Source organism: Dermochelys coriacea, chromosome 15 (assembly GCF_009764565.3).
Source record: "Dermochelys coriacea isolate rDerCor1 chromosome 15, rDerCor1.pri.v4, whole genome shotgun sequence".
Taxonomy (NCBI): Eukaryota; Metazoa; Chordata; order Testudines; family Dermochelyidae; genus Dermochelys; species Dermochelys coriacea.
In genome coordinates, this window is record NC_050082.1 from 2400163 (window position 1) to 2422089 (window position 21927).

Below are 21927 nucleotides of genomic sequence, written 5' to 3' on the forward strand. Positions count from 1 at the left end.
ACAGCATGCAAATGAACTGGGAAGCTGGTGTAACTGGGGCTATCCAGTGGCCTACACTACCCACCTTCACAGCCCATAGGATAGGGTGTGTATGGCTTGTCCTCTAGCAATCCCAACAACCCCTTGGTTGGTAGAACTTAGAACAGCCCTGAGGCTGTTCTAGGTTGCTCTGGGGGCTGTGCTTCCTCCGAGCAGCTCTAGGGATCATGGGGAGCAGAAATGTGTTAAAGCCACTTTTATCCTCTCTCCCCACCTCAGCTGCACCAAGCAGAGGTGTGGCATAGTGAGGACCTGACCCAGTAAAGGCCATATTACTCCTGATTTATCTCAGTGTAATAGATCAGAAATTAGCTCAGTGATTCTGCTTGGGGTCTACCAGCAAGAAAGAAAACAGGGATATTTTACAGTGTGCTCCCGTTCCACTGTCCTGATGCCATTTGTGCAGGCTGGGTTGGAGGGGCTGGAGCTGGGAGATTGCTTTATTTTTAATAACATTTGCTTACGGAGCAGATTTTTATTATTGTTTCAGAGCATGCTGACACTTTCTTTTAAAGGCAAACAAATTGCCAAAGTTACAGCTACAACAGAGCCAAGAAGAGGATTTAACAAACTGTGTATCTGGGAAACACCTTGTTCAGGAGGCTGGCAGCTGGCTATACTCTTGTACCCCTCACTTCTAGGCTGAAAGCTGGCCCCTGTTGGTTATGAGCAAGAGATGTGACCATTTCAGTGCTCCTCTGGAGTCTTGGTGGGTTTAGCCCAGGTCCCGGGAAAGGGGCATTGGCTCCAATTTGGCAGTCTCCCGTCACTGTCATCTTGTTAGTACATTTACGTTTCCCAACAGCCTTGTGTTAGCTCCATTTTTACACACAGGGACCTGAGGCTGAGAGACTAAGGCCCTGCTCCTCCAAGTTATTGCAGAGTGGGGACCCGCAGCTCATCAGCTTATTTGCTAGCTTAGCCCCCAGGCAAGCTAACGAGTGCAGCTGGCCTGCAGTAGGGTGCCTAACTGGCTACACTGCTTGGCTGGCTGGAAGAGTCAGCAGACCCGTTCTTAAGCCAGCAGTAGCAGCAGTTCAGTGGCTGCTCAAAGCATTCACCTTCAGCAGTGTTAGCATCTGTTCTTTCCCTCTCCCAGTCTTGGCTGCAACTTTCTTCCTGCTTTCCCTGACTCCCGGCCCCGATCCCTGGCTCGGAATCCAACTAGACCCTTGGCCCTAGTATCTGGCTTCTGAATCTCATTCTAATCCTTGGTCCTGTTTCTCAGCCCTGACAACTGCTCTGATTACAAGGAGCGACTGCCTGTGTCTTGATCCCTGATGCCAGCTCCCATTGCAGTCAAAGACCTTTGAGGTTCTGGGCCTACCTGAATTGCCTGAGGTCACATCGGCAGTCCGTGGCAGAGCAGGGACTCCCCACCAGATCTCCTACATGTCAGACTAGTGACGTAGCCTTGAACCACCCTTCCTCTCTGCAGAAAGGCTATAGGCTCATGATGCAAGGCCTGGAAGAGAGAGTGTAATGGGTTGAAAGCTGAAGGAATGCTCAGGCTTGAGCCGAGTCTCTGGTGAAGTTATCCCAGTATAGCTATACCGCAAACCCTCCTAGCATGGATGCTGCTTTTACTGGCAAGAGTTCTTTTGCTGGCATGACTTGTTCCGCTTCCCTGAGCAAAATAAGCTGTAATGGACTAAGGCCTTTTCTACCATTGTAGCCATGTCTACACTAGGGCTTTTGCTGGTATAGAAATGGAGCTAAAAATCACCTCCCTCAATGACATTGCTGAAGTGGCAAAAAATTGTAGTGCAGTCCTGGGCCCGTGGTGCTGACTCCCAAACCAAGCCACCCCAGCAGCTGGTAGAATGGGAAGCAAATCTCAGCATGCTGCCGTAGGTGCTTCTGGCTTCAAAGAATGTTCTTCCAGGGTGCCAAGAGAACTGTCCTTGCCACTTTGGGCAGCATGCTCTCTGCTTCCAAGCTAAACAAACTGGGCTTAGTCAGCATGTGAATGGGAGAGCAACTGTGTGAATGGAAGCCGTAGTGATGGTTAACAGACCTCTTCCTGCCAAGCCATAGAATCATAGAATATCAGGGTTGGAAGGGACCTCAGGAGGTCATCTAGTCCAACCCCCTGCTCAAAGCAGGACCAATCCCCAACTAAATCATCCCAGCCAGGGCTTTGTCAAGCCTGACCTTAAAAACCTCCAAGGAAGGAGATTCCACCACCTCCCTAGGTAACGTATTCCAGTGCTTCACCACCCTCCTAGTGAAAAAGTTTTCCTAATATCCAACCTAAACCTCCCCCACTACAACTTGAGACCATTATTCCTTGTTCTGTCATCTGCTACCACTGAGAACAGTCTAGATCCATCCTCTTTGGAATCCCCTTTCAGGTAGTTGAAAGCAGCTATCAAATCCCCCCTCCTTCTTCTCTTCTGCAGACTAAACAATCCCAGTTCCCTCAGCCTCTTCTCATAAATCATGTGTTCCAGTTCCTTTAATCATTTTTGTTGCCCCCTGCTGGACACTTTCCAATTTGTCCACATCCCTTCTGTAGTCGGGGGACCAAAACTGGATGCAGTACTCCAGGTGTGGCCTCACCAGTGCCGAATAGAGGGGAATAATCACTTCCTTCGATCTGCTGACAATGCTGCTAATACAGCCCAATATGCCATTGGCCTTCTTGGCAACAAGGGCACACTGTTGACTCATATCCAGCTTCTTGTCCACTGTAACCCCTAGGTCCTTTTCTGCAGAACTACTGCGTAGCCTAGTCCACCATCGCAAGAGACCACACAGTCCTGGATTTGCAGACGAGCTCCAGCATGGTCCGAACGAGAGGTACTGGATCTCCTCGCATGCTGGGGAGATGAATCTGTTATGGCAGAACTACGTTCCAAAAAAATAAATGCAAATATGTACGCTAAAGTCTCCAGGGTCATGACGGAAAGAGACTACTCCAGGGACACAGAGTAATATCGTACAAAAATCAAGGAGCTCAGGCAAGCATACTAAAAAGCCAGGGAGGCGAATGGGGACTCTGGGTCACAGCCCCATACATGCTTCTTCTACCATGAGCTGCATGCAATGATGTGGGTGACGACACCACTACCCCACCACTGTCCGTGGACACCTGCAAGGGGGGAGTTGCAGGGAGCGAGGAGGATGAGGAGGAAGAGGACAGTGCACAGGCAGCAAGTGGGAAATCCATTTTTCCCTGTAGCCAGGAACTAGTCTTAATGCTGGAGCCAACAGCCTCCCCCCACTCCCAAGGTGGGCTCCCGGATCATGAGCCTGGAGAAGGCACTTCTGGTGAGTGAGAGCCTGATCGGAGCCACGCAGTGGGGGGTGGGGGGAAACCCAGCCACGCTGGGCTGTTCGTGTTTAGTTTAAAGGGCTCATCCCTGCTCAGAGCCTCATCGGAGCCACGTGGTGGGTGCGGGGGGGTGTGTTGTATGAAGCAATCATCCCAGAGAGCCTGCAGGCCCTCCTTTTATATGGCAAACCCACCAGGCTTTGCTTGCTGTGGGAAAGGGGGCCCGGCAGTTTGAAAGCATTGAAATGAATGCAGAAGAAGCAGAACACTGCATGTGCCTAGAGCTTACCATGGCTGCCTGCAAGCTGAATTCTGTCGCCCAGCCGCGTGTGATGGCTTACTCACACCAAAGTGGCAGGCACTTCAGTATAAGAGGCAAAATGCGACCATATACAGAAAGAACATGTGCTGTGTACTATGAATTGCCTGTTTCACTGAGAAAGAGTGTCCCCTTTGTTCTCTAAAATGTATCTTTTAAAATTCGACCCTCCCTTTTTCTCCTCCTGCAGGTGCAAATGTTTCAACGCAGCCGCTATCTACTCCATCCCAGAGGCTGGTCCAGATTAGAAGGCGGAAAAAAATGAACTTGGGACGACATGTTTGCCGAGCTCATGAAGACCTCCCGCACTGATAGGGCCCAGCTGAATGCATGGAGGCAAACAATTGCGGAGTCCCGTAAAGCGTTAAATGAACACGAAGAGAGAAGGGACGCGCGCGATGAGAGCAGGCAGGATGCTATGGTCAAGCTCATGGGGGAGCAAACTGACATGCTCCGCTGTATGGTGGATCTAATGCGGGAAAGGCAGCAAGACCACAGACTGCTGCTGCAGCTCCTGAATAACTGCTCTCCCTCCTCCCCAAGTTCCATAGCCTCCTCACCCAGACGCCCAAGATACACGGGCTATGGGGACCCACACACTCAACCCCAGAGAATTACACAAGCAGCTGAAAGCTGGCATATCTGAAATTTTGTTTTGGTTTCTGGACTTGTCCTTCCTTCCTCCTCCACCCCCCAACCGAATACCCCCCCTCTTCCCCCGATATACCTTCTGATTTCTCTCAATGTGTTGTGCAACAAATAATAAAGAACAGTTTTTAAGCAATTGTGACTTTATTTCCTTTCATATATATGGGGGCGGGTAACTTCAGGAGAAACAAACAAACTGTCACACCGTACCCTGGCCAGACATGAAACTGGCTTTCAAAGCTTATCTGATGTGCAGTGCGCCCTGCTGCGCTCTTCTAATCGCCCTGTTGTCTGGCTGTGTGAAATTGGCTGTCAGGCGAGTTGTCTCAACTTCCCACCCCACAGTAAACGTCTCCCCCTTACTCTCACAGATATTGTGGAGCACACAACAAGCAGCAATTACAATTGGAATATTTCAGAGTAGCAGCTGTGTTAATCTGTATTCGCAAAAAGAAAAGGAGGACTTGTGACACCTTAGAGACTAACAAATTTATTTGAGAATAAGCTTTTGTGAGCTACAGCTCACTTCATCGGATGCATTCAGTGGAATCCAGTTGTAGCTCACGAAAGCTTATGCTCAAATAAATTTGTTAGTCTCTAAGGTGCCACAAGGACTCCTTTTAATTGGAATATTGGTTATGCTGAGATCTAACCAAGACAGTAAATTGCGCCAGCGCGCTTTCAAATGTCCAAAAGCACATTCTACCACCATTCTGCACTTGCTCAGCCTGTAATTGAACTGCTTCTTACTATTGTCCAGGGGCCCTTTGTACGGCTTCATGAGCCATGGCATTAAGAGGTAGGCTGGGTCCCCGAGGATAACTATAGGCATTTCAACATCCCCAACAGTAATTTTCTGGTCTGGGAAGTAAATCCCTTCCTGCAGCTGTTCAAACAGACCAGACTTCCTGAAGATGCGAGCGTCATGCACCTTTCCCGGCCATCCCATGTTGATGTTGGTAAAACGACTCTTGTGATCCACCAGTGCTTGCAGCGCCATGGAAAAGTACCCCTTACGGTTTATGTACTGGCCGCCCCGGTGTTCCAGGGCCAAGATAGGATTATGCGTTCCATCTATCGCCCTGCCACAGTTAGGGAACCCCAGCGCATTAAAGCCATCCACAACGGTCTGCACATTTCCAAACTGATTCCTGACTGACCGGTAGCTGTCAGGCGTTGCAAGCTATGGCCACTCGCTTCTCAGCTGTGAGAGCTGCTCTCATTTTGGTGTCTTTGCACTTCAGGAAAGGGGACAGCAAGTCCAAAGTTCCATGAAAGTGTCCCTACGCATACAAGAGTTTCGCAGCCACTGGGAATCATCCCATACCTGCAACACTATGCGGTCCCACCAGTCTGTGCTTGTTTCCTGGGCCCAGAATCAGCGTTCCATGGCATGAACCTGGCCCAACGCCACCATGATCTTCCAATTGTCACATGCCATGCTTCTCGGAACGTCTATGTACATGTCCTCATCAGTATAGTAATCACACTGTTGTCACTTCCTCGCCTGGTTTTTGTAGCTTTCACAGAGGCGGGAGCCCAGGACAGACAACATGGAGAAGCTTGGTAGCGCGGCAAAAGCGGGAGAGCAGAGTTGGTGGTGGAAGCTGTGCTGCTTGGTTCATGATGGCTTAGCAGAGTTGGCAGAGGAAGTGGTTGATGAGGAAGAGAAAGAGTAGATACTTATAGGGATTACATAGAAAGATGAGAGGAATTGCGAGGTGGATTCATAGTACCAGGAGAGAAGCGGTGCACCGTACTGCACCGTCTGCTGAAAGCAGTATGGCGTCTGCACACCAAAAAGGCGCAAAACGATTGTCTGCCATAGCTTTCATGGAGGGAGGAGCGACTGATGACACACACCCAGAAACACCCGTGAGAATGTTTTTGCCCCGTCATCCACTGGGAGCTTAACCCAGAATTCCAATGGGCGGCGGGGACTGTGGGATAGCTACCCACAGTGCACTGCTCCAACATTCGATGCTAGCCTTGGTACTGTGGACACACTTCGCCGAATTCACACACTTTAGTGGGGACACAGAAGACTGAATGTATAAAATAGCTTCCGAAAATTCGAATAGAATAATTTTGAAATAATTTTGTACTGTAGACGTTTCCATAGAATCCTTTGCTGCTGCCCACAAACTGCACTCTGGGAAGGGTGTTAAGTTCTGCTAGGCCAGGCCAGGCCGAAAAAGATTCTGTGGCTAAAGGAGTTTCCAAAGTCCGCTGCGTTAATGATAAATGTAATTGTAAATGGGCAGTCGTCATCAAGCAGGTCTGTTTCCAGAGGAGTCCCACAGTTCTTGGCCTTTGCTATTTAATCTTTTTATCAGTTACTTGGAAGAAAACACAAAATCAGCTGATAAAGTTTGCAGATGACACAAAAATTGAGGGGCGAAAAATAATGAAGAGGACAGTTCACTGCTACAGAGCGTTCTGGATTTCTTGGTAAACTGTGCAAGTAAACAGTACGTGTTTTAATACGGCTCTGTGTAAATGTATACACGTAGGAACAAAGAATGTCAGCTGTACTTACCAGATGGGGGACTCTATCCTGGGGCGCAGTGACTTTAAAACAGATTTGGGGGTCATGGTGGATAATCAGCTGAATGTGAGCTCTGTGTACGACGCTGACCAAAAGCCAACGCAGTCCTGGAATGTATAAACAGGGGCTTCTCAAGTAGGAGCAGAGAGGTTATTTCCCCTCTGCATTTGGCACTGGTGCGACCGCTGCTGGAATCCTGTGTCCAGTGCTGGTGCCCATAGTTCAAGACGGATGTTGATAAATTGGAGAAAAGTCAGAAAAAATCCTAGGCTCTGAGACCCTCCGCACTCATGGGGTTTCAGAGGCTGGGCTCCAGACCAAACCCAAATATCTACACTGCAATTCTTAGCCCTGCAGCCGGAGCCCCACAAGCCCAAGTGAGCTGACCTGAGCCAGTTGTGGCCATGCCATGGGTCTCTTATTGCAGTGTAGACATACTGAAAGAGAAGGTTAGGGGCTGACTTGATTACAGTCTATAAGTACCTACATGAGAAACAAATATTTAATAATGGGCTCTCAATCTAGTAGAGAATGGTTGAAAATGATCCAATGGCTAGAAGTTGAAGCTAGACAAATTCAGACTAGAAACAAGGTGTACATTTTTTGATCGTGTTGGAACCTGTCTCTCGGGATCACAGCAATGCTCAGGTTTGGCCCAGCCAAAAAGTGATCGGGCTGTGGCCCCAGTGCTATTCCCACTCCCAGCTCCATGGCCAATGGCTTATGCAATATGTGGGGGCCTATTGTGGCTTGTGTGGTTGGTAACGGGGAAATGGAACCTTTCACAGGTAGGTCACCGACTCTATCTGAGTCAAAATGTTGGTGTTCCATAGCTTGTGTGGAATGAATTTGTTCAGACCATTTCCTAAGGCTCAGGTGTTGACCCCACAAAACCCATTGTCACTAGTTAACACCAACTGGCTCGTGGTTGGCAGGCTGAACCAAGCACTGAATGGCCCATTGAGACTGACCCCCCTACCTGTTCCATGGGTGGCCCCTCCAACTCAGGGCTAAGCCCCACTGGGGTGTGGGAACCGTGTTCTGCCACTCCCTGCGCTGACCTTGGTGCCCAGGTGCTAAATAACAAGGGCTGACTTGCTGCTCTGTTACTAAAGTGCAATTCTGGGGGTTCCAGTGGAATTATCCTGGCATCAGTTTGGAAGGTAGTGGCTACTCAGCCCCATCTTTTTAAGCAAAGTGGGTTCTGTGGCTCTAATGCTCCTCTCCCTTACACTGGAGTAAAGCCAGGGTAACCCCATTGCCTATTCCAGGGTGAGAGGCAAATTGGGCTCAGGGTATAGGTTTCTGTAATAATATAAGTGGGTTTTGCTTCCAATAATTATAGAGGACCAGAATCTCAGTGGTTGTAAATTGGCATTGCTGCATTGAAGTCAGTGCTATTTTACACCAGCTGAGGATCTGGCCCTGATGGGTGTAAAAAGCCCAGGGTGATAGCTGGGAACAAGCTCTGCTCAGGTGTTAGGAAAGCTAGGGCTTGAAAGACCATCCCAGTATGTGAAATCCTGTCTCACCTGGAGAGGTCTCCCAGCCTGACCTGGATCGGCCAGGCTCACCTCGGAGGGCTCCATTCCTCACACGAGCTAGTGTGTCTGACCCATGGAGAGGAAGCTCAGCATCCCTTTTCTGTGTTCTTCTTTCCCCCAGGGACCATGCGTCCAGTGAGGAGGAACTTCTATGACCCCTCCTCGGCCCCTGGCAAGGGGATCGTGTGGGAGTGGGAGAACGACAACAACTCCTGGACCCCCTATGACATGGATATTTGCATCACCATCCAGAATGCCTACGAGAAGCAGCACCCATGGCTGGACCTCTCCTCTCTGGGCTTCTGCTACCTGATATACTTCAATAGCATGTCGCAGATGAACCGGCAGACACAGCGGAAGCGCCGACTCCGGCGCCGCATGGACCTGGCGTACCCGCTCACCATGGGCTCCATCCCTAAGTCCCAGTCCTGGCCTGTGGGCACCAACTCCGGGCAGCCGTGTTCCTGCCAGCAGTGCCTGCTGGTCAACAGCACCAGGGCAGCCTCCAATGCCATCCTGGCCTCACAGCGGAGGAAGGTGTATGTGGGCAACAGCAATGGGACTCTGGCTGTTAGGCAGAGCAACACTTTCAACGGCACAGCATTGTGGTCTGCGGGCACCATGACAACCGGGGGGATAGCTAAGATGGAACAGGTCCGGTCCCCTAGCAGCACGCAAGTGACCACCTTCTCCCGAAGTCAGAGCGCTCCCACTGGCACCCAGGTTCCTGGGCAGAACAACCTGAACAGGCCTGGCACGCAGCGGGTTGCAATACTGAGTACCAGGGCCTCCATCCCACCAGGGTAAGGATCGATACCTCTTGTGGATTCAGTGGCGAGGAAGTGGGGGTAGCTGCTGGAGGGCAGATGTGGAGCCAGGTCACATTATAGGGTTGTTAAAATGGTCCAGTGCCCCTCAACCATAATGCCTATGGTGATATGGCCTGCATGTTTATGTAGTCTGGCATCCTCCTCCCCGTTGCACTCAGAGACCCTCAGCTCTCATCTGGAGCAGACGCATCCTCCTGAGTAGATGATGGAATTCAGTTTGTGTCTTTCAAACATGGGGCCTTATTCTCTTCTCTCTTACACCTGGGTAAATCAGGAGTGACTTCACTGAAGTCAGGTGCGTAACATTGGGGTCAAGCCAGTGTGAGCGAGAGGAGAACCGAATGCCTGCTGTCCGCTATGCTTCTTGGCTGGCAGTGTCTAACCCTGGCCTAGAAGGAACGCCCCTCCTTAGTGGGATTCAGTTTCCATGTTCTATCAATCTTGATAGCCCTCCCTTGCTCCACTGATGGCATCTAGCCCTGCCCTGGGGTTAACCAAGCCATTCCCGAAGGTGACATGGGAATTCTGTGCTAGGGGCATTATAGAGCAAATAGATTGAGAGAGCAGTTCCATGTCCATGACTGAGGATTTGTGCAGACACTGTTCTATATGATCACGTGTCACCCTTTTCCAGGCTTCCATCCTGTCCAAAGAGGGGCCTGTGTCACTTGATATTTCCCTGGAGGGGACTCTGTGTTGTTCTTTGGGTATGTTCATTGTCAGAGTGCCCGACATTCCTGACTAGCTCCACGCAGCTCCATGCAGCATGTGGTGCTACACACCTCCCCTACTTCCAGTGAGGAAAGCCAGGATGAATTCATGGGATGGCTTTCCACAGCAAGAGGAGGGCCAGGATGGCTGGCACCAGGGTGGGAAGGGAAGAGCTGGGTATGGTGGGCAGTCCTGGAACTTGACAAAAGTATAACCTAGCGGAAGTCACGCTGGCACCATCAAGATCTGCCTGTTCCCCTCTCCTCCATGTCATGCTTCCCACTCAGTAACAGACACAGTCCCGGTCTGGGCGGAGAAGCCTCCCTCTTTTGGAACTACTCTCTAACTCCTTGGCCCGTGGCCTGGTAACCATCCTGTGCCTAACTGGACTGCCTGGGGTCCATCCTGGGCCCCATTAGCTCAGTCAAAGGGATCGTTGCAGATCAGCTCCAGCCCAGCAGCTTGTCCCATCTCTGCAGGGGCAGCCCCGCACGGCCAGCCACAGGGAGCACTGACAACAGATGCGGCCAGAGCTGGTGGCCGGTGAGAACAGGGACAAGGTGCTGGAGAGCAGTTGGTATTTCTGAGCAGCCCTGAACTGGCAGGTGCAGGCCTGGGCCAAGGGGAGACAGAAAGGGCTGTTGTTCCTGGGAGGATGTCAGGTGCCCTGCAGTGCCGTGCCATACAGCCTTGCAGAGCCTGGCCTTGCAACCACCCACCCGGAGCCCACCATGCAGAGCTGAAGAGCCAGGGAGTGGGGGTGTCTGACTGTCACTGGGGGTTGGGCTGACTGAGGGGTCGGCTCTGTGCACTGAAAGTTGCGTGGTCTTGTTGCTGCGGCACCCGGGCCCAGGTACAGGGGGCTGTAAACACAAGGGGATTCTCCCAGAATTGCTAAGTGTCCGCTCCTGCTTGCTCGCTCTCACTCTCCCAGCCTTCTTCCTCCTCCATCCCTAGTCCCCCCACCTAATCTGATTTAGTGCATCCTTAATTTCCAGTGCTAGGGTCCATCGAACCCCCAGAGGCTCAATGGACCATAACTAGATAGACAGATGGATAGAGAGGGTGGATGGGAAGAAGGAATGGAGAGTGGGGATGGAGGGATAGAAGTTGTCAAGGTTCCTTCCCCACTCTGAACTCTAGGGTACAGATGTGGGGACCCGCATGAAAGACCCCCTAAGCTTATTCTTACCAGCTTAGGTTAAAAACTTCCCCAAGGTACAAACTTTGCATTGGCCTTGAACGGTATGCTGCCAGCACCAAGCGTTTAAACAAAGAACAGGGAAAGAGCCCACTTGGAGACGTCTTCCCCCAAAATATCCCCCCAAGCCCTACACCCCCTTTCCTGGGGAAGGCTTGATAAGAATCCTCACCAATTTGTTCAGGGGAACACAGACCCAAACCCTTGGATCTTAAGAACAATGAAAAATCAATCAGGTTCTTAAAAGAAAAATTTTAATTAAAGAAAAGGTAAAAGAATCACCTCTGTAAAATCAGGATGGTAGATTCTTACAGGGTAATCAGATTCAAAACATAGAGAATCCCTCTAGGCAAAACCTTAAGTTAGAAAAAGACACAAAAACAGGAATATACATTCAATTCAGCACAGCTTTATTTACCAGCCATTAAACAAAAGGAAATCTAACGCATGTCTAGCTAGATTACTTACTAACTTAACAGGAGTTGGAAGGCTGCATTTCTGATCTGTTCCTGCAAAAGCATCACACAGTTCTCCCCCCTCCTCCAGATTTGAAACATATCTCATCCCCTTATTGATCCTTTGGGTCAGGTGCCAGCAGGGTTACTTTAGCTTCTTAACCCTTTACAGGTGAAAGGTTTTGCCTCTGGCCAGAGGGATTTTATAGCACTGTAGCACCACAGAAAGGTGGTTACCCTTCCCTTTATATTTATGACAGAGGTGATGGATGGAGGGGAGGGATGGGGAAGGAGGAGAGGGATGGGAAGGGAGAGATGGAGGGGGGATGGAGATAGATGGTTGGATAGAGGGAAGGCATGGGGATGGAGGGCAGGGATGGGGAGGGAAGGATGGAGGGGATGGATAAAAAGCGGGAGGCATGGGGATGGAAGGAAGGGATGTGGAGGGATGGGGATGGAAGGAGGGAACGATGGAGAGGAGGGATGTGGGAGGGATGGAGCGAGAAGAGGCATAGGGAGGGAGGAATGGACGGATGGAGGGGGGAGATGGATGGAGGAGAAGGTTGGGGATGGAGGAATGGAAGGGAGGGATGTGGGAGGGATGAATGGATAGAGAGGAGGGATGCGGGGAGGGAGCCCCAGTAACGCTATCCACAAGGCTCAGAGTGGGGTGCCTTGCCCAGGGCTGTAGACCCAGTCAAAATAGTCCAGAGCTTTGATGTGGTGTGCGAGGGGACTCTGTGCTGGGAGGAGCGATGCAGCCAAGTCTGAGTAGTGCTTCCAATGGGCTTGCAGAGCTCAAAAGGGACTATCCCTGTTCTTCTCAGGGTCCGATGCTACTTGCAACAGTACCATGATACACGCTGGAGATGCAGGGACATGGCTCTGTGTCCATTTCTGGAAGTGAATCCTGTGGGTCTATCTGGGTTTGCTATCAGACTGTAGAGCTCTTGGGTTGGGTAGTGCTGCTATTGCCAATGAGGCATCAGCTTCACTTGGCTGGGTAGACTACTAGACTGGGACTTGGGAGACCTGGGTTCTGTTCCTGGCTCTGCCATTGACCTGCTGAGTGACCCTGGACAAGTGATTTCATCGCTCTGAGCCTCAGTTTCCCCATCTGTAAATAACACTGACTTTTTGTAGAGTGCTTTGAGATCTATGAATGAAGGTGCTATAAAAGCTAGAATTATTATTCTTCATGTTGGCCTGGGCTCGTTACTATTCTGGGTCTGTCCCTAGTCATATCTGTGCTTAGATACCAGGCTGGTAGATGCCTGAGAAGTATCTTTGCTAGCTAGGGTCAGATGCTCAACTCGTGTAACTTGGCCCAGATCTGTTGAAATAATGGAGCTATGCTGAGTCCCACCAGCTGAGGAGCTGCCCCATAATGCACACAATAGGCAGTCAGTGGGGTTGGCACATTCATCCAGGACCATTGCGATCAGCTAGTCTAACCCGCTGGATTGCACAGACCCTAGAACTGCCCCACAGTAAAGCCTAATGAAAGCAGAGCAAGACTGACTCAGACACGACTTTCACCTCCACTGCTTTTCAGCTGTCTCCCTTGCTACCTCCTCTGCTTTGGACACTGAGCCACCCCCTAGCCCTCCTCCGATCAGCCTGAGAAATGTATTGGAACAAGCTATCTTAGCTTGAGTCTTGTAGCCTCTGTCAGTGATGAACCAGGCAATTCTCTGAGACCCCTCGAAGCCCTGTCACCACCAGCCTATACCCATAAGAACATAAGAATGGTCCTACTGGGTTAGACCAAGGGTTCATCTAGCCCAGTATCCTGTCTTCCGACAGTGGCCAGTGCCAGGTGCCCTAGAGGGAATGAACAGAACAGGTAATCATCAAGTGATCCATCCCCTGTCACCCATTCCCAGCTTCTGGCAAACAGAGGCTAGGGACACCATCCCTGCCCATCTGGCTAATAACCATTGATGGACGTATCCTGCAGTATCTTATCTATGTTCTTTTTTAACCCTGTTATAATCTTGGCCTTCACAACATCCTCTGGCAAAGAGTTCCACACGATTGACTGTGCGTTGTATGAAGAATACTTCCTTTTACTTGTTTTAACCTGCTGCCTATTATATCATTTGGTGGACCCTAGTTCTTGTGTTATGAGAAGGAGTAAATAACACTTCCTTATTCACTTTCTCCACACCCGTCATGATTTTATAGACCTCAATCATATCCCCCCTTAGCCATCTCTATTCCAAGCTGAAAAGTTCCAGTCTTATTAATCTCTCCTCATACGGAAGCCGTTCCAGACCCCTAATAATTTTTGGCACCTTAAAGACTAACAAATTTATTTGAGCATAAGCTTTCATGAGCTACAGCTCACTTCATCGGTGAATGCATCTGATGAAGTGAGCTGTAGCTCACGAAAGCTTATGCTCAAATAACTTGTTAGTCCTAAGGTGCCACAAGTACTCTTTTCTTTTTGCGAATACAGACTAACATGTCTGCTACTCTGAACCTAATAATTTTGTTGCCCTTTCTGAATGTTTTCCAATTCCAATATATCTTCTTTGAGATGGGGCGACCACATCTTAACACAGTATTCAAGATGTGGGCATAGCATGGATTTATATGGAGGCAACATGATATTTTGTGTCCTATTATCTATCCCTTTCTTAATTATTCCCAGCATTCTGTTGGCTTTTTTGACTGCCGCTGCACATTGAGTGGATGTTTTCAGAGAACTATCCACAATGACTCCAAGATCTCTTTCTTGAGTGGTAACAGCTAATTTAGACCCCATCATTTTATACGTATAGTTGGGATTATGCAACTCCGAGACTGTGGAGCACATTCTGCTCTTGGGTACCCCACGAAAGCTCACTGAAGGCAATGCAGATGCCCTGGGGACAACTTTTCCCAATGTAAGAAGCTTTCTACATAGTTATATCTAACTAGAGGCTCTTTCCTGGCCTGCCCCCTATGAATTAAACAGAGAGGGCCAGCTCCTCAGCTGATGTCAATTGGTAGAACTTCACTGAAGTCAGTGGAATGATGCTGATTTACACAGCTGAGGACCTAGCCCCCTTGGTGTGTCACAGTTGTAAAAACAGGGGATGCGGGAGCTGCAGATGAGTCTAAATTAGATCCTCAGCAGGCCTGCCAGGTGAATTTTCCCCTAGGTCAATCTTACAGGCACTGTGTTCCGCTCCTGTGGGGTCCCTCTGAGTAGGCCTTGCTGCCATGGCTTCCGTTTAATTCTGCAGCATTCACTTAGCAAGCTTCTTGCATTCCTCGCTCTTTGGGGACTCTCTTTTCCTTCCACTTCCTCTCATTACCTTGGTATCTGAGATCTTCCCATTCCAGAGGTGTCTCTCTCTCTCTTCCTTCTCCCCTCCTTAGTTCTGCTTGTCGGCCCTGGCACTCAGGCAAACCGGTGTCTTTTTTCAGTCCCCAGGAAAGACCTGTCAAATGATGTCAGGAGATAAACCAGATCGGATTAACTGTAAAACCTCAGTTAATCCAAGGCCATGAGTGAGGCAGCCCCCGTCCCCAGCCCTGCCTCACTAACATCCAGGGGCTGTAAATGGGCTGGCTGTGTATATATTCATACCCCACTGGGAGCCTCTCAGCATGGAGGTGGGGAGGGATGTAATGGAAATTTGCAGAGCTGGAGAGACCCAGCACTTGGATGGTCAGCCTGGCGAAGATTAGCTCTCTGGTGCAGTTAGTCGAGTGCTGGCACTGGGGTTTCTGGGGGCAGAAAGCGTTCATCAATTCACTCCAATAACTCATTGTCAACAGGTGTGGTACCACATGGCAAGAAAAGAACATGTATGTTTTATAGTGGAAGTTGACTCAGTGGAGCTGCTGATTTACATCAGCTGAGGATCTGGCCCATAGATTCTAAGCAGACGGATGAAATCCAGCAATACTCCCTGAATGGCAAATTCAGACTATTCCACCTTCTTCAGCCCTCTGTTTCTGCCACCTCATATCCAAAACACTCCCCAGGCCTTCTCAGCAGGAACTGAGAGCAGCTCTTGGGGGAAATGGGGAGGAGATGGGTCAAGAGACTGGAAATGGCCCATAGAGATTTCTGGCTTGAGCCCAGTCCATGTCAGTTGGTGAGTGAAAGTCTTTGGTGGCCTGTGTGAAATGAACTGGCAGGTCTCAATCCAGTTCCAACGTCACCCAGGCTGCAATTGGCCCACCCTGGGTGGGGATGTCAGCATAGGAGGCAAGGACTGAATGCAGCATGGAGGATGAATGGTCACTCTTCCAGGGTGAGAGTCAAGGCATGGAGGCAGTGTGGTAGGGGAGGAGTTTTCATTGTGCTCTATCTTTTCTGCTCAGAAACAAAGAGCTGTGGGCTCCAAGGGGCTCGCAGCACTGCCCTTTTCACCAGCACTAACATGTCTTTGCCAGGGTGGAGGAGGATAAAACCCAGAATGTAGCTGACCGGTTAGGTGGTAACAAACGGATCTAATCAGAAGAGAATTACTAAGTAACCCATACGGGTGCCAATACTTTAGTGAGTAATAACCTGGCTTCCCTGAGAACAGACCTTCTGGGATAGACGCGAGGTCAGACTAGTTGATCACAATGGTGCTTTCTGGCTTTATAATCTATGAACACACTCGGGCTTTTTACGATCAAGCCACCAAGATGGCAGACATGGGAGATGCCAGATGTCATGGATTTTGATTTGAGTTGAAAGTTTTGAGTGCTAGAGCCTGGAAAGGAAAGAGCCCTGCGTGAGGGAGGAATCGGCTTACAAATAGCAAACAGCCAGTTCCCAGGCGTCAGCAGAAATCAGAATGGCTGGCAGCAGTAGGTGGGTTCCCTCAGGGACAGCACTGGGGTGGCTGGTGTTCAATATCTTTATAAATGGTCCAAAGCAGGAAGTACATTGTGTATTGCAGATGAAGAGGAGGCATTGCCAATGCCACGAGGACAGGAAGAGTGAGAGGGCAGGAAGAGAGGAGATTTAAAGGGCTGAGCAAATGGGCTTTAATATAGGAAAATGCGGTGCTCTCTAACTGAGAGATGTGGGAGTCATGGGATCTGGACTCTAATTCCAGCCCTGCCACACCTGCTCTGTGTCCTTGAACAAATTACTTCCCCTCTCTTTCTCCTCCTTCTCTGGGTCTATTTGACCAGGGGTCAGCAACCTTTCAGAAGTGGCTTGCCGAGTCTTCATTTATTCACTTTAATTTAAGGTTTTGCGTGCCAGTAATACATTTTAACTTTTTTAGAAGGACTCTTTCTATAAGTCTATAATATATAACTAAACTATTGTTGTATGTAAAGTAAATAAGGTTTTTAAAATGTTTAAGAATCTTCATTTAAAATTAAATTAAAATGCAGAGCCCCCCCGGACCTGTGGCCAGGACCCGGACAGTGTGAAAATCAGCTCACGTGCCGCCTTTGGCACACGGGCCATAGGTTGCCTACCCCTGATTTAGACTGTAAACATCTCGGGGCAGGGATTGCTTTTTCCTCTGTGTTCAGATAGCTTCTAGCTCAGTGGGGGCCCGGATCCCAGCTGAGTCTCTGATCACTGCTGTGATGGAGGAAGACCAATAGAAACTGGGTTAGTGGTGCTAGGGCAGTAGTGGTGCAGAAAGGGATTTGGAAGGGGATAGTAGGGGAGAGATTAAATACAGATTTGCAGTGTATGGCTGTAATGAAAAAGGAAAAGATCAGCATGAGATTATGCAGAAAGGAGCTGCATGGAAGAATGCAGAGGAGCCCACTACCCTGGTGGGGGATTACTGGGAGGACCGCTGGATCATATCCTCAGCTGGTGCAAATCTGTATAGCTCTGTCTGCTTAGCTCATTTGTAGCCACTGAGGATCTGGTCTACTCTGTGCATTGCTGTGCAGATAACCGGATGGAGATAAATGAGAGGAGGCAAAGAAAAGTGATCATGATAAATGTGAAAGGTCCAGCATGACAGGAAGGGCTAAAGGGACTTAATTCCTAGAAGAAAGAAGGATGAGGGTATTGTGATAGCTTTGTGCATAGAGTTAAGTGAGAATATTAAGGATGGTGAAGACTTAGTCAAGGTTGCCCAACAATGGATCAAAGAAATACAGGTTAGATCACATACCTTCAAGCCACAAGAGCAAATAGAAAATGGAGCAGTCAGGAAAGGTCATTGAGATGTGCTCAGTGAGACAAGACCACATACTCTGGGGACAGCAGGGAGGAGAAGCCAGCAGCAGCAGCTGGATTGGATGTCCCTTCTGGGTCTGAGTTCTATGAATTCCAGTTTGTGCAGTGCTGGGATGGGGCCCTGCGGGAGCAGAAAAGTTGGTGTCATGGCGAGTAGCCCTTGGCCTTATCCATTGTAAATAGAGATGAGGGTATTGCTTGTGCAATATACACTGTACTGTGAATTTCAGAGTTGTGCTCAAAGCAAAGGACAGATCCAACCTGACCCCTAAGATGGGAGATAGGATGTCACAATCTAAACCTGGGATCTACATTTTGCAGCTGCTGCCTATAATGGGCCAAATCTAACCCCCAAATCCTCCCCACCCCAGACTAAAATGTTGGAGCATTCAAAATCAAAATCAAGGTCTAGATTTGAATTTATACAGGTTGGGTCCCTCTCTGGAGTCTGAGAAACCACTTCTGAAAAGGACCTGATGGAGAAGCACTTGAGAATGTCGAGTGGAGGTAGGAGGGGAAATTGAGCTAGAGGCTCGATCTGAGTCAGCAATGCAGCTGTGGTGGAAGCTCGGTATTTGTCATCTTCGCTCTTGCTTTGCACGTGGCAACATCTGTTTGTCAGTGAGAAAATCTTTGAGCCCCAGTTACTCTCTGGTTCCCACGCCCAACCCATCACCTCACCTCTCTCCTACTGTCAGGAGACTCTGATCTGTCACCAACCAGGTGGCTACGGCATGGCTTTGTGATGCCAGTGACCCTTGGCTTAGCAGCACCCTCTACCCCATCCTGCTGGGGGAAATACAAGTGAAGCCCAAAGTGGGTCTTGCAGATCAGAGGCTGGGGCACCACATGGCAGGATGGCATAGGTCCAGATCCTCAAAGGTACTGAGGCAATCTTGCTGCAGGCAGGTGTGTCCTTGATGTCCTTGGCTCTCACCCCTCTGCCTTGTTCTCAGTCTGAGAGGGCCCACAGCACCTTGTGGCATGTGACCCTTTCCTCTGAGCTAGGTGTTTGAGCTGGGTAGCTTTGGACTCCACTTAACCCTCCCTCAAGAACATCTCACAGCAGTCGCTGCAAACCCTCTTCAACACAGCAAAGTTTATTCAACACAGACACTAGAGAGAGAACCAGTGGATATGAAAGTACCTCATATACTTTCCTATTGCAGCTCAAGGTTCCCACAGATGCCCAGGGCAAAGCCCAGATGGCCCAGACTTTAGCTCAGTTACTCAACCTGGTTAATGACACATTTTCTGTCTACACTGCAAATCTGAATCAGGTTATGACTAGGTCAGAGGACAGCCAGGTTAACCATGGGTATATCAGTATAGATGGAGTCTTTTGTTCTTCCTTAAGGTCTTGCTGCCCTCGAGGCCTGGAAAAGCTCAACTTTGTACCTAGGGTCTGTGTACACTGCAGGCTGTGCTGTGTGGCAATACCTGAGCTAGATTGAATGTAGCTAGCTCAGGTCCCAGAGCCATGACAGCACAGGCTGTAGAAGCCCTCCTGGACCCCTACACCTTACTTAGCCCTCTAGCCCTTGCTTCTGTGACTTCACTTCTCTGGTACCTTAGCTAGCCCCCCCCGAGACTGCAGTGTGAACACCCCTCCCCTCCTTTCCCAGTATCTTCACTCATCAGTTTAATGGCTTTGCATCGCCCGCTTCAGGTATCTCAGTGCACATGACCTGTTCTCTGGGCCACCCAGCTCTGTCTGCATTCACGGTTGGCCCCAACGCTTCCATCCAGTGCCTGGCAGTTTTACAGACTCCAGGAAGTCTCACTGATATGCAGCACACCTGGGGCCCTACCCCATTTCTAGCCTCTTGGCCCAGGTATGGAAAGATCACACATGGCTGGTGTAGGGATCAGCTGTTCTGAGTTTATGGCAAGACATGGGTCTGGTTAAGGGCACTCTTGGCTATTCCATACAGCTGCTGGCACTGTGCATACAGACAGGGGGCTTTTGCAGCTGGGTGCTGAGGCTGCTGCAGGGTGCAACTCCATTGACTTCAGTGGATTTGCACCTATAGAATCATAGATTCATAGAATATCAGGGTTGGAAGGAACCTCAGGAGATCATCTAGTCCAACCCCCTGCTCAAAGCAGGACCAATCCCCAACTAAATCATCCCAGCCAGGGCTTTGTCAAGCCTGACCTTAAAAACTTCTAAGGAAGGAGATTCCACCACCTCACTAGGTAACCCATTCCAGTGTTTCACCACCCTCCTAGTGAAAAAGATTTTCCTAATATCCAACCTAAACCTCCCCCACTGCAACTTGAGACCATTACTCCTTGTTCTGTCATCTGCTCCCACTGAGAACAGTCTAGATCCATCCTCTTTGGAACCCCCTTTCAGGTAGTTGAAAGCAGCTATCAAATGCCCCCTCATTCTTCTCTTCCACAGACTAAACAATCCCAGTTCCCTCAGCCTCTCCTCATAAGTCATGTGTTCCAGTCCCTTAATCATTTTTGTTGCCCTCCGCTGGATGTTTTCCAATTTTTCCACATCCTTTTAGTGTGGGGCCCAAAACTGGACACAGTACTCCAGATGAGGCCTCACCAATGTCGAATAGAGGGGAACGATCTCGTCCCTCGATCTGCTGGCAATGCCCCTACTTCCCCGGCTCCTCCTTCTTCCCTTTTTTAAAGATGGGCACTACATTAGCCTTTTCCCAGTCATCCAGGACCTCCCCCGATCGCTATGAGTTTTCAAAGATAATGGCCAATGGCTCTGCAATCACAACCGCCAACTTCTTTAGCACTCTCGGATGCAGCACATCCGGCCCCATGGACTTGTGCTTGTCCAGCTTTTCTAGATAGTCTCAAATCACTTCTTTCTCCACAGAGGGCTGGTCACCTCCTTCCCATGCTGTGCTGTCCAGTGCAGTAGTCTGGGAACTGACCTTGTTCATGAAGACAGAGGCAAAGAAAGCATTGAGTACATTAGCTTTTTCCACATCCTCTGTCACTAGGTTGCCTCCCTCATTCAGTAAGGGGCCCACACTTCCCTTGACTTTCTTCTTGTTGCTTACATACCTGAAGAAACCCTTCTTGTTCCTCTTAACATCTCATTCTAGCTGCAACTCCAGGTGTGATTTGGCGTTCCTGATTTCACTCCTGCATGCCCGAGCAATATCTTTATACTCTTCCCTGGTCATTTATCCAATCTTCCACTTCTTGTAAGCTTCTTTTTTGTGTTTAAGATCAGCAAGGATTTCACTGTTAAGCCAAGCAGGTCGCCTGCCATATTTACTTTTCTTTCTACACATCGGGATGGTTTGTCCCTGTAACCTCAATAAGGATTCTTTAAAATACAGCCAGCTCTCCTGGACTCCTTTCCCCCTCATGTTATTCTCCCAGGAGATCCTGCCCATCAGTTCCCTGAGGGAGTCAAAATCTACTTTTCTGAAGTCCAGGGTCCGTATTCTGCTGCTCTCCTTTCTTGCTTGTGTCAGGATCCTGAACTCGACCATCTCATGGTCACTGCCTCCCAGGTTCTCATCCGCTTTTGCTTCCCCTACTAATTCTTCCCGGTTTGGGAGCAGCAAGTCAAGAAGAGCTCTGTCCCACTTGCTTCCTCCAGCAATTGCAGCAGAAAATTGTCCCCTACACTTCCCAAAAATTTCCTGGATTGTCTGTGCACAGCTGTATTGCTCTCCCAGCAGATATCAGGGTGATTGAAGTCTCCTATGGGAACCAGGGCCTGCGATCTAGTAACTTCCGCTACTTTCCCTGAAGCTGCATTTAGTCTTGATGCTGGAGATTTTTAGACCCTGGTCGCAGAGTTTATAACCAATCCCCTTCCACCCTATCCCTGACCTACAGGATTTACACACTGGGTGCTGTTGGAGGGAAATCTCGGCCTCCTAACTGGAGCTGGAATCAGGAGCTAGACACAAAGCTCATGAAAATGCCATTCCCAACTGCAGCTCCCCCTTCATCAAACAGTCTCTCCCACAGGCTACTGCTGGGTCACACCTTCCATCTGTGCTGCTTCTCCTCACCAGCCTCCAGGCTCGTCTCTAGCTGCAGCTGCCTGCATCCTCCCCAGCCTGGAGGGCTTTTGCAGTCCAGAGATTCTCGGTATGGTCCTTAGCAAAGGGCTGACAGTGAATCAGAGAAAGGAATGAGCCCTTTTGAGCCCTTTGCCTCTGACCCTTGCTTAGGATGGGCACATTTGTCCCCCACTCATGCCTTGGCCACT

At 49.6% G+C, this 21927-nt stretch overlaps 1 protein-coding gene across 2 annotated transcripts in view; it reads left to right on the forward strand.

Moving 5' to 3' along the window:
* DTX1 (deltex E3 ubiquitin ligase 1) overlaps positions 1-21927 on the forward strand; it is a 114086-nt gene that overhangs the window by 55985 nt on the left and 36174 nt on the right. For both annotated transcript variants that reach the window (XM_038373966.2, XM_043498095.1), the window contains exon 3: positions 8497-9178. In XM_038373966.2, the coding sequence (XP_038229894.1) occupies positions 8497-9178 (682 nt within the window). The remainder of the gene's footprint in view (positions 1-8496; positions 9179-21927) is intronic.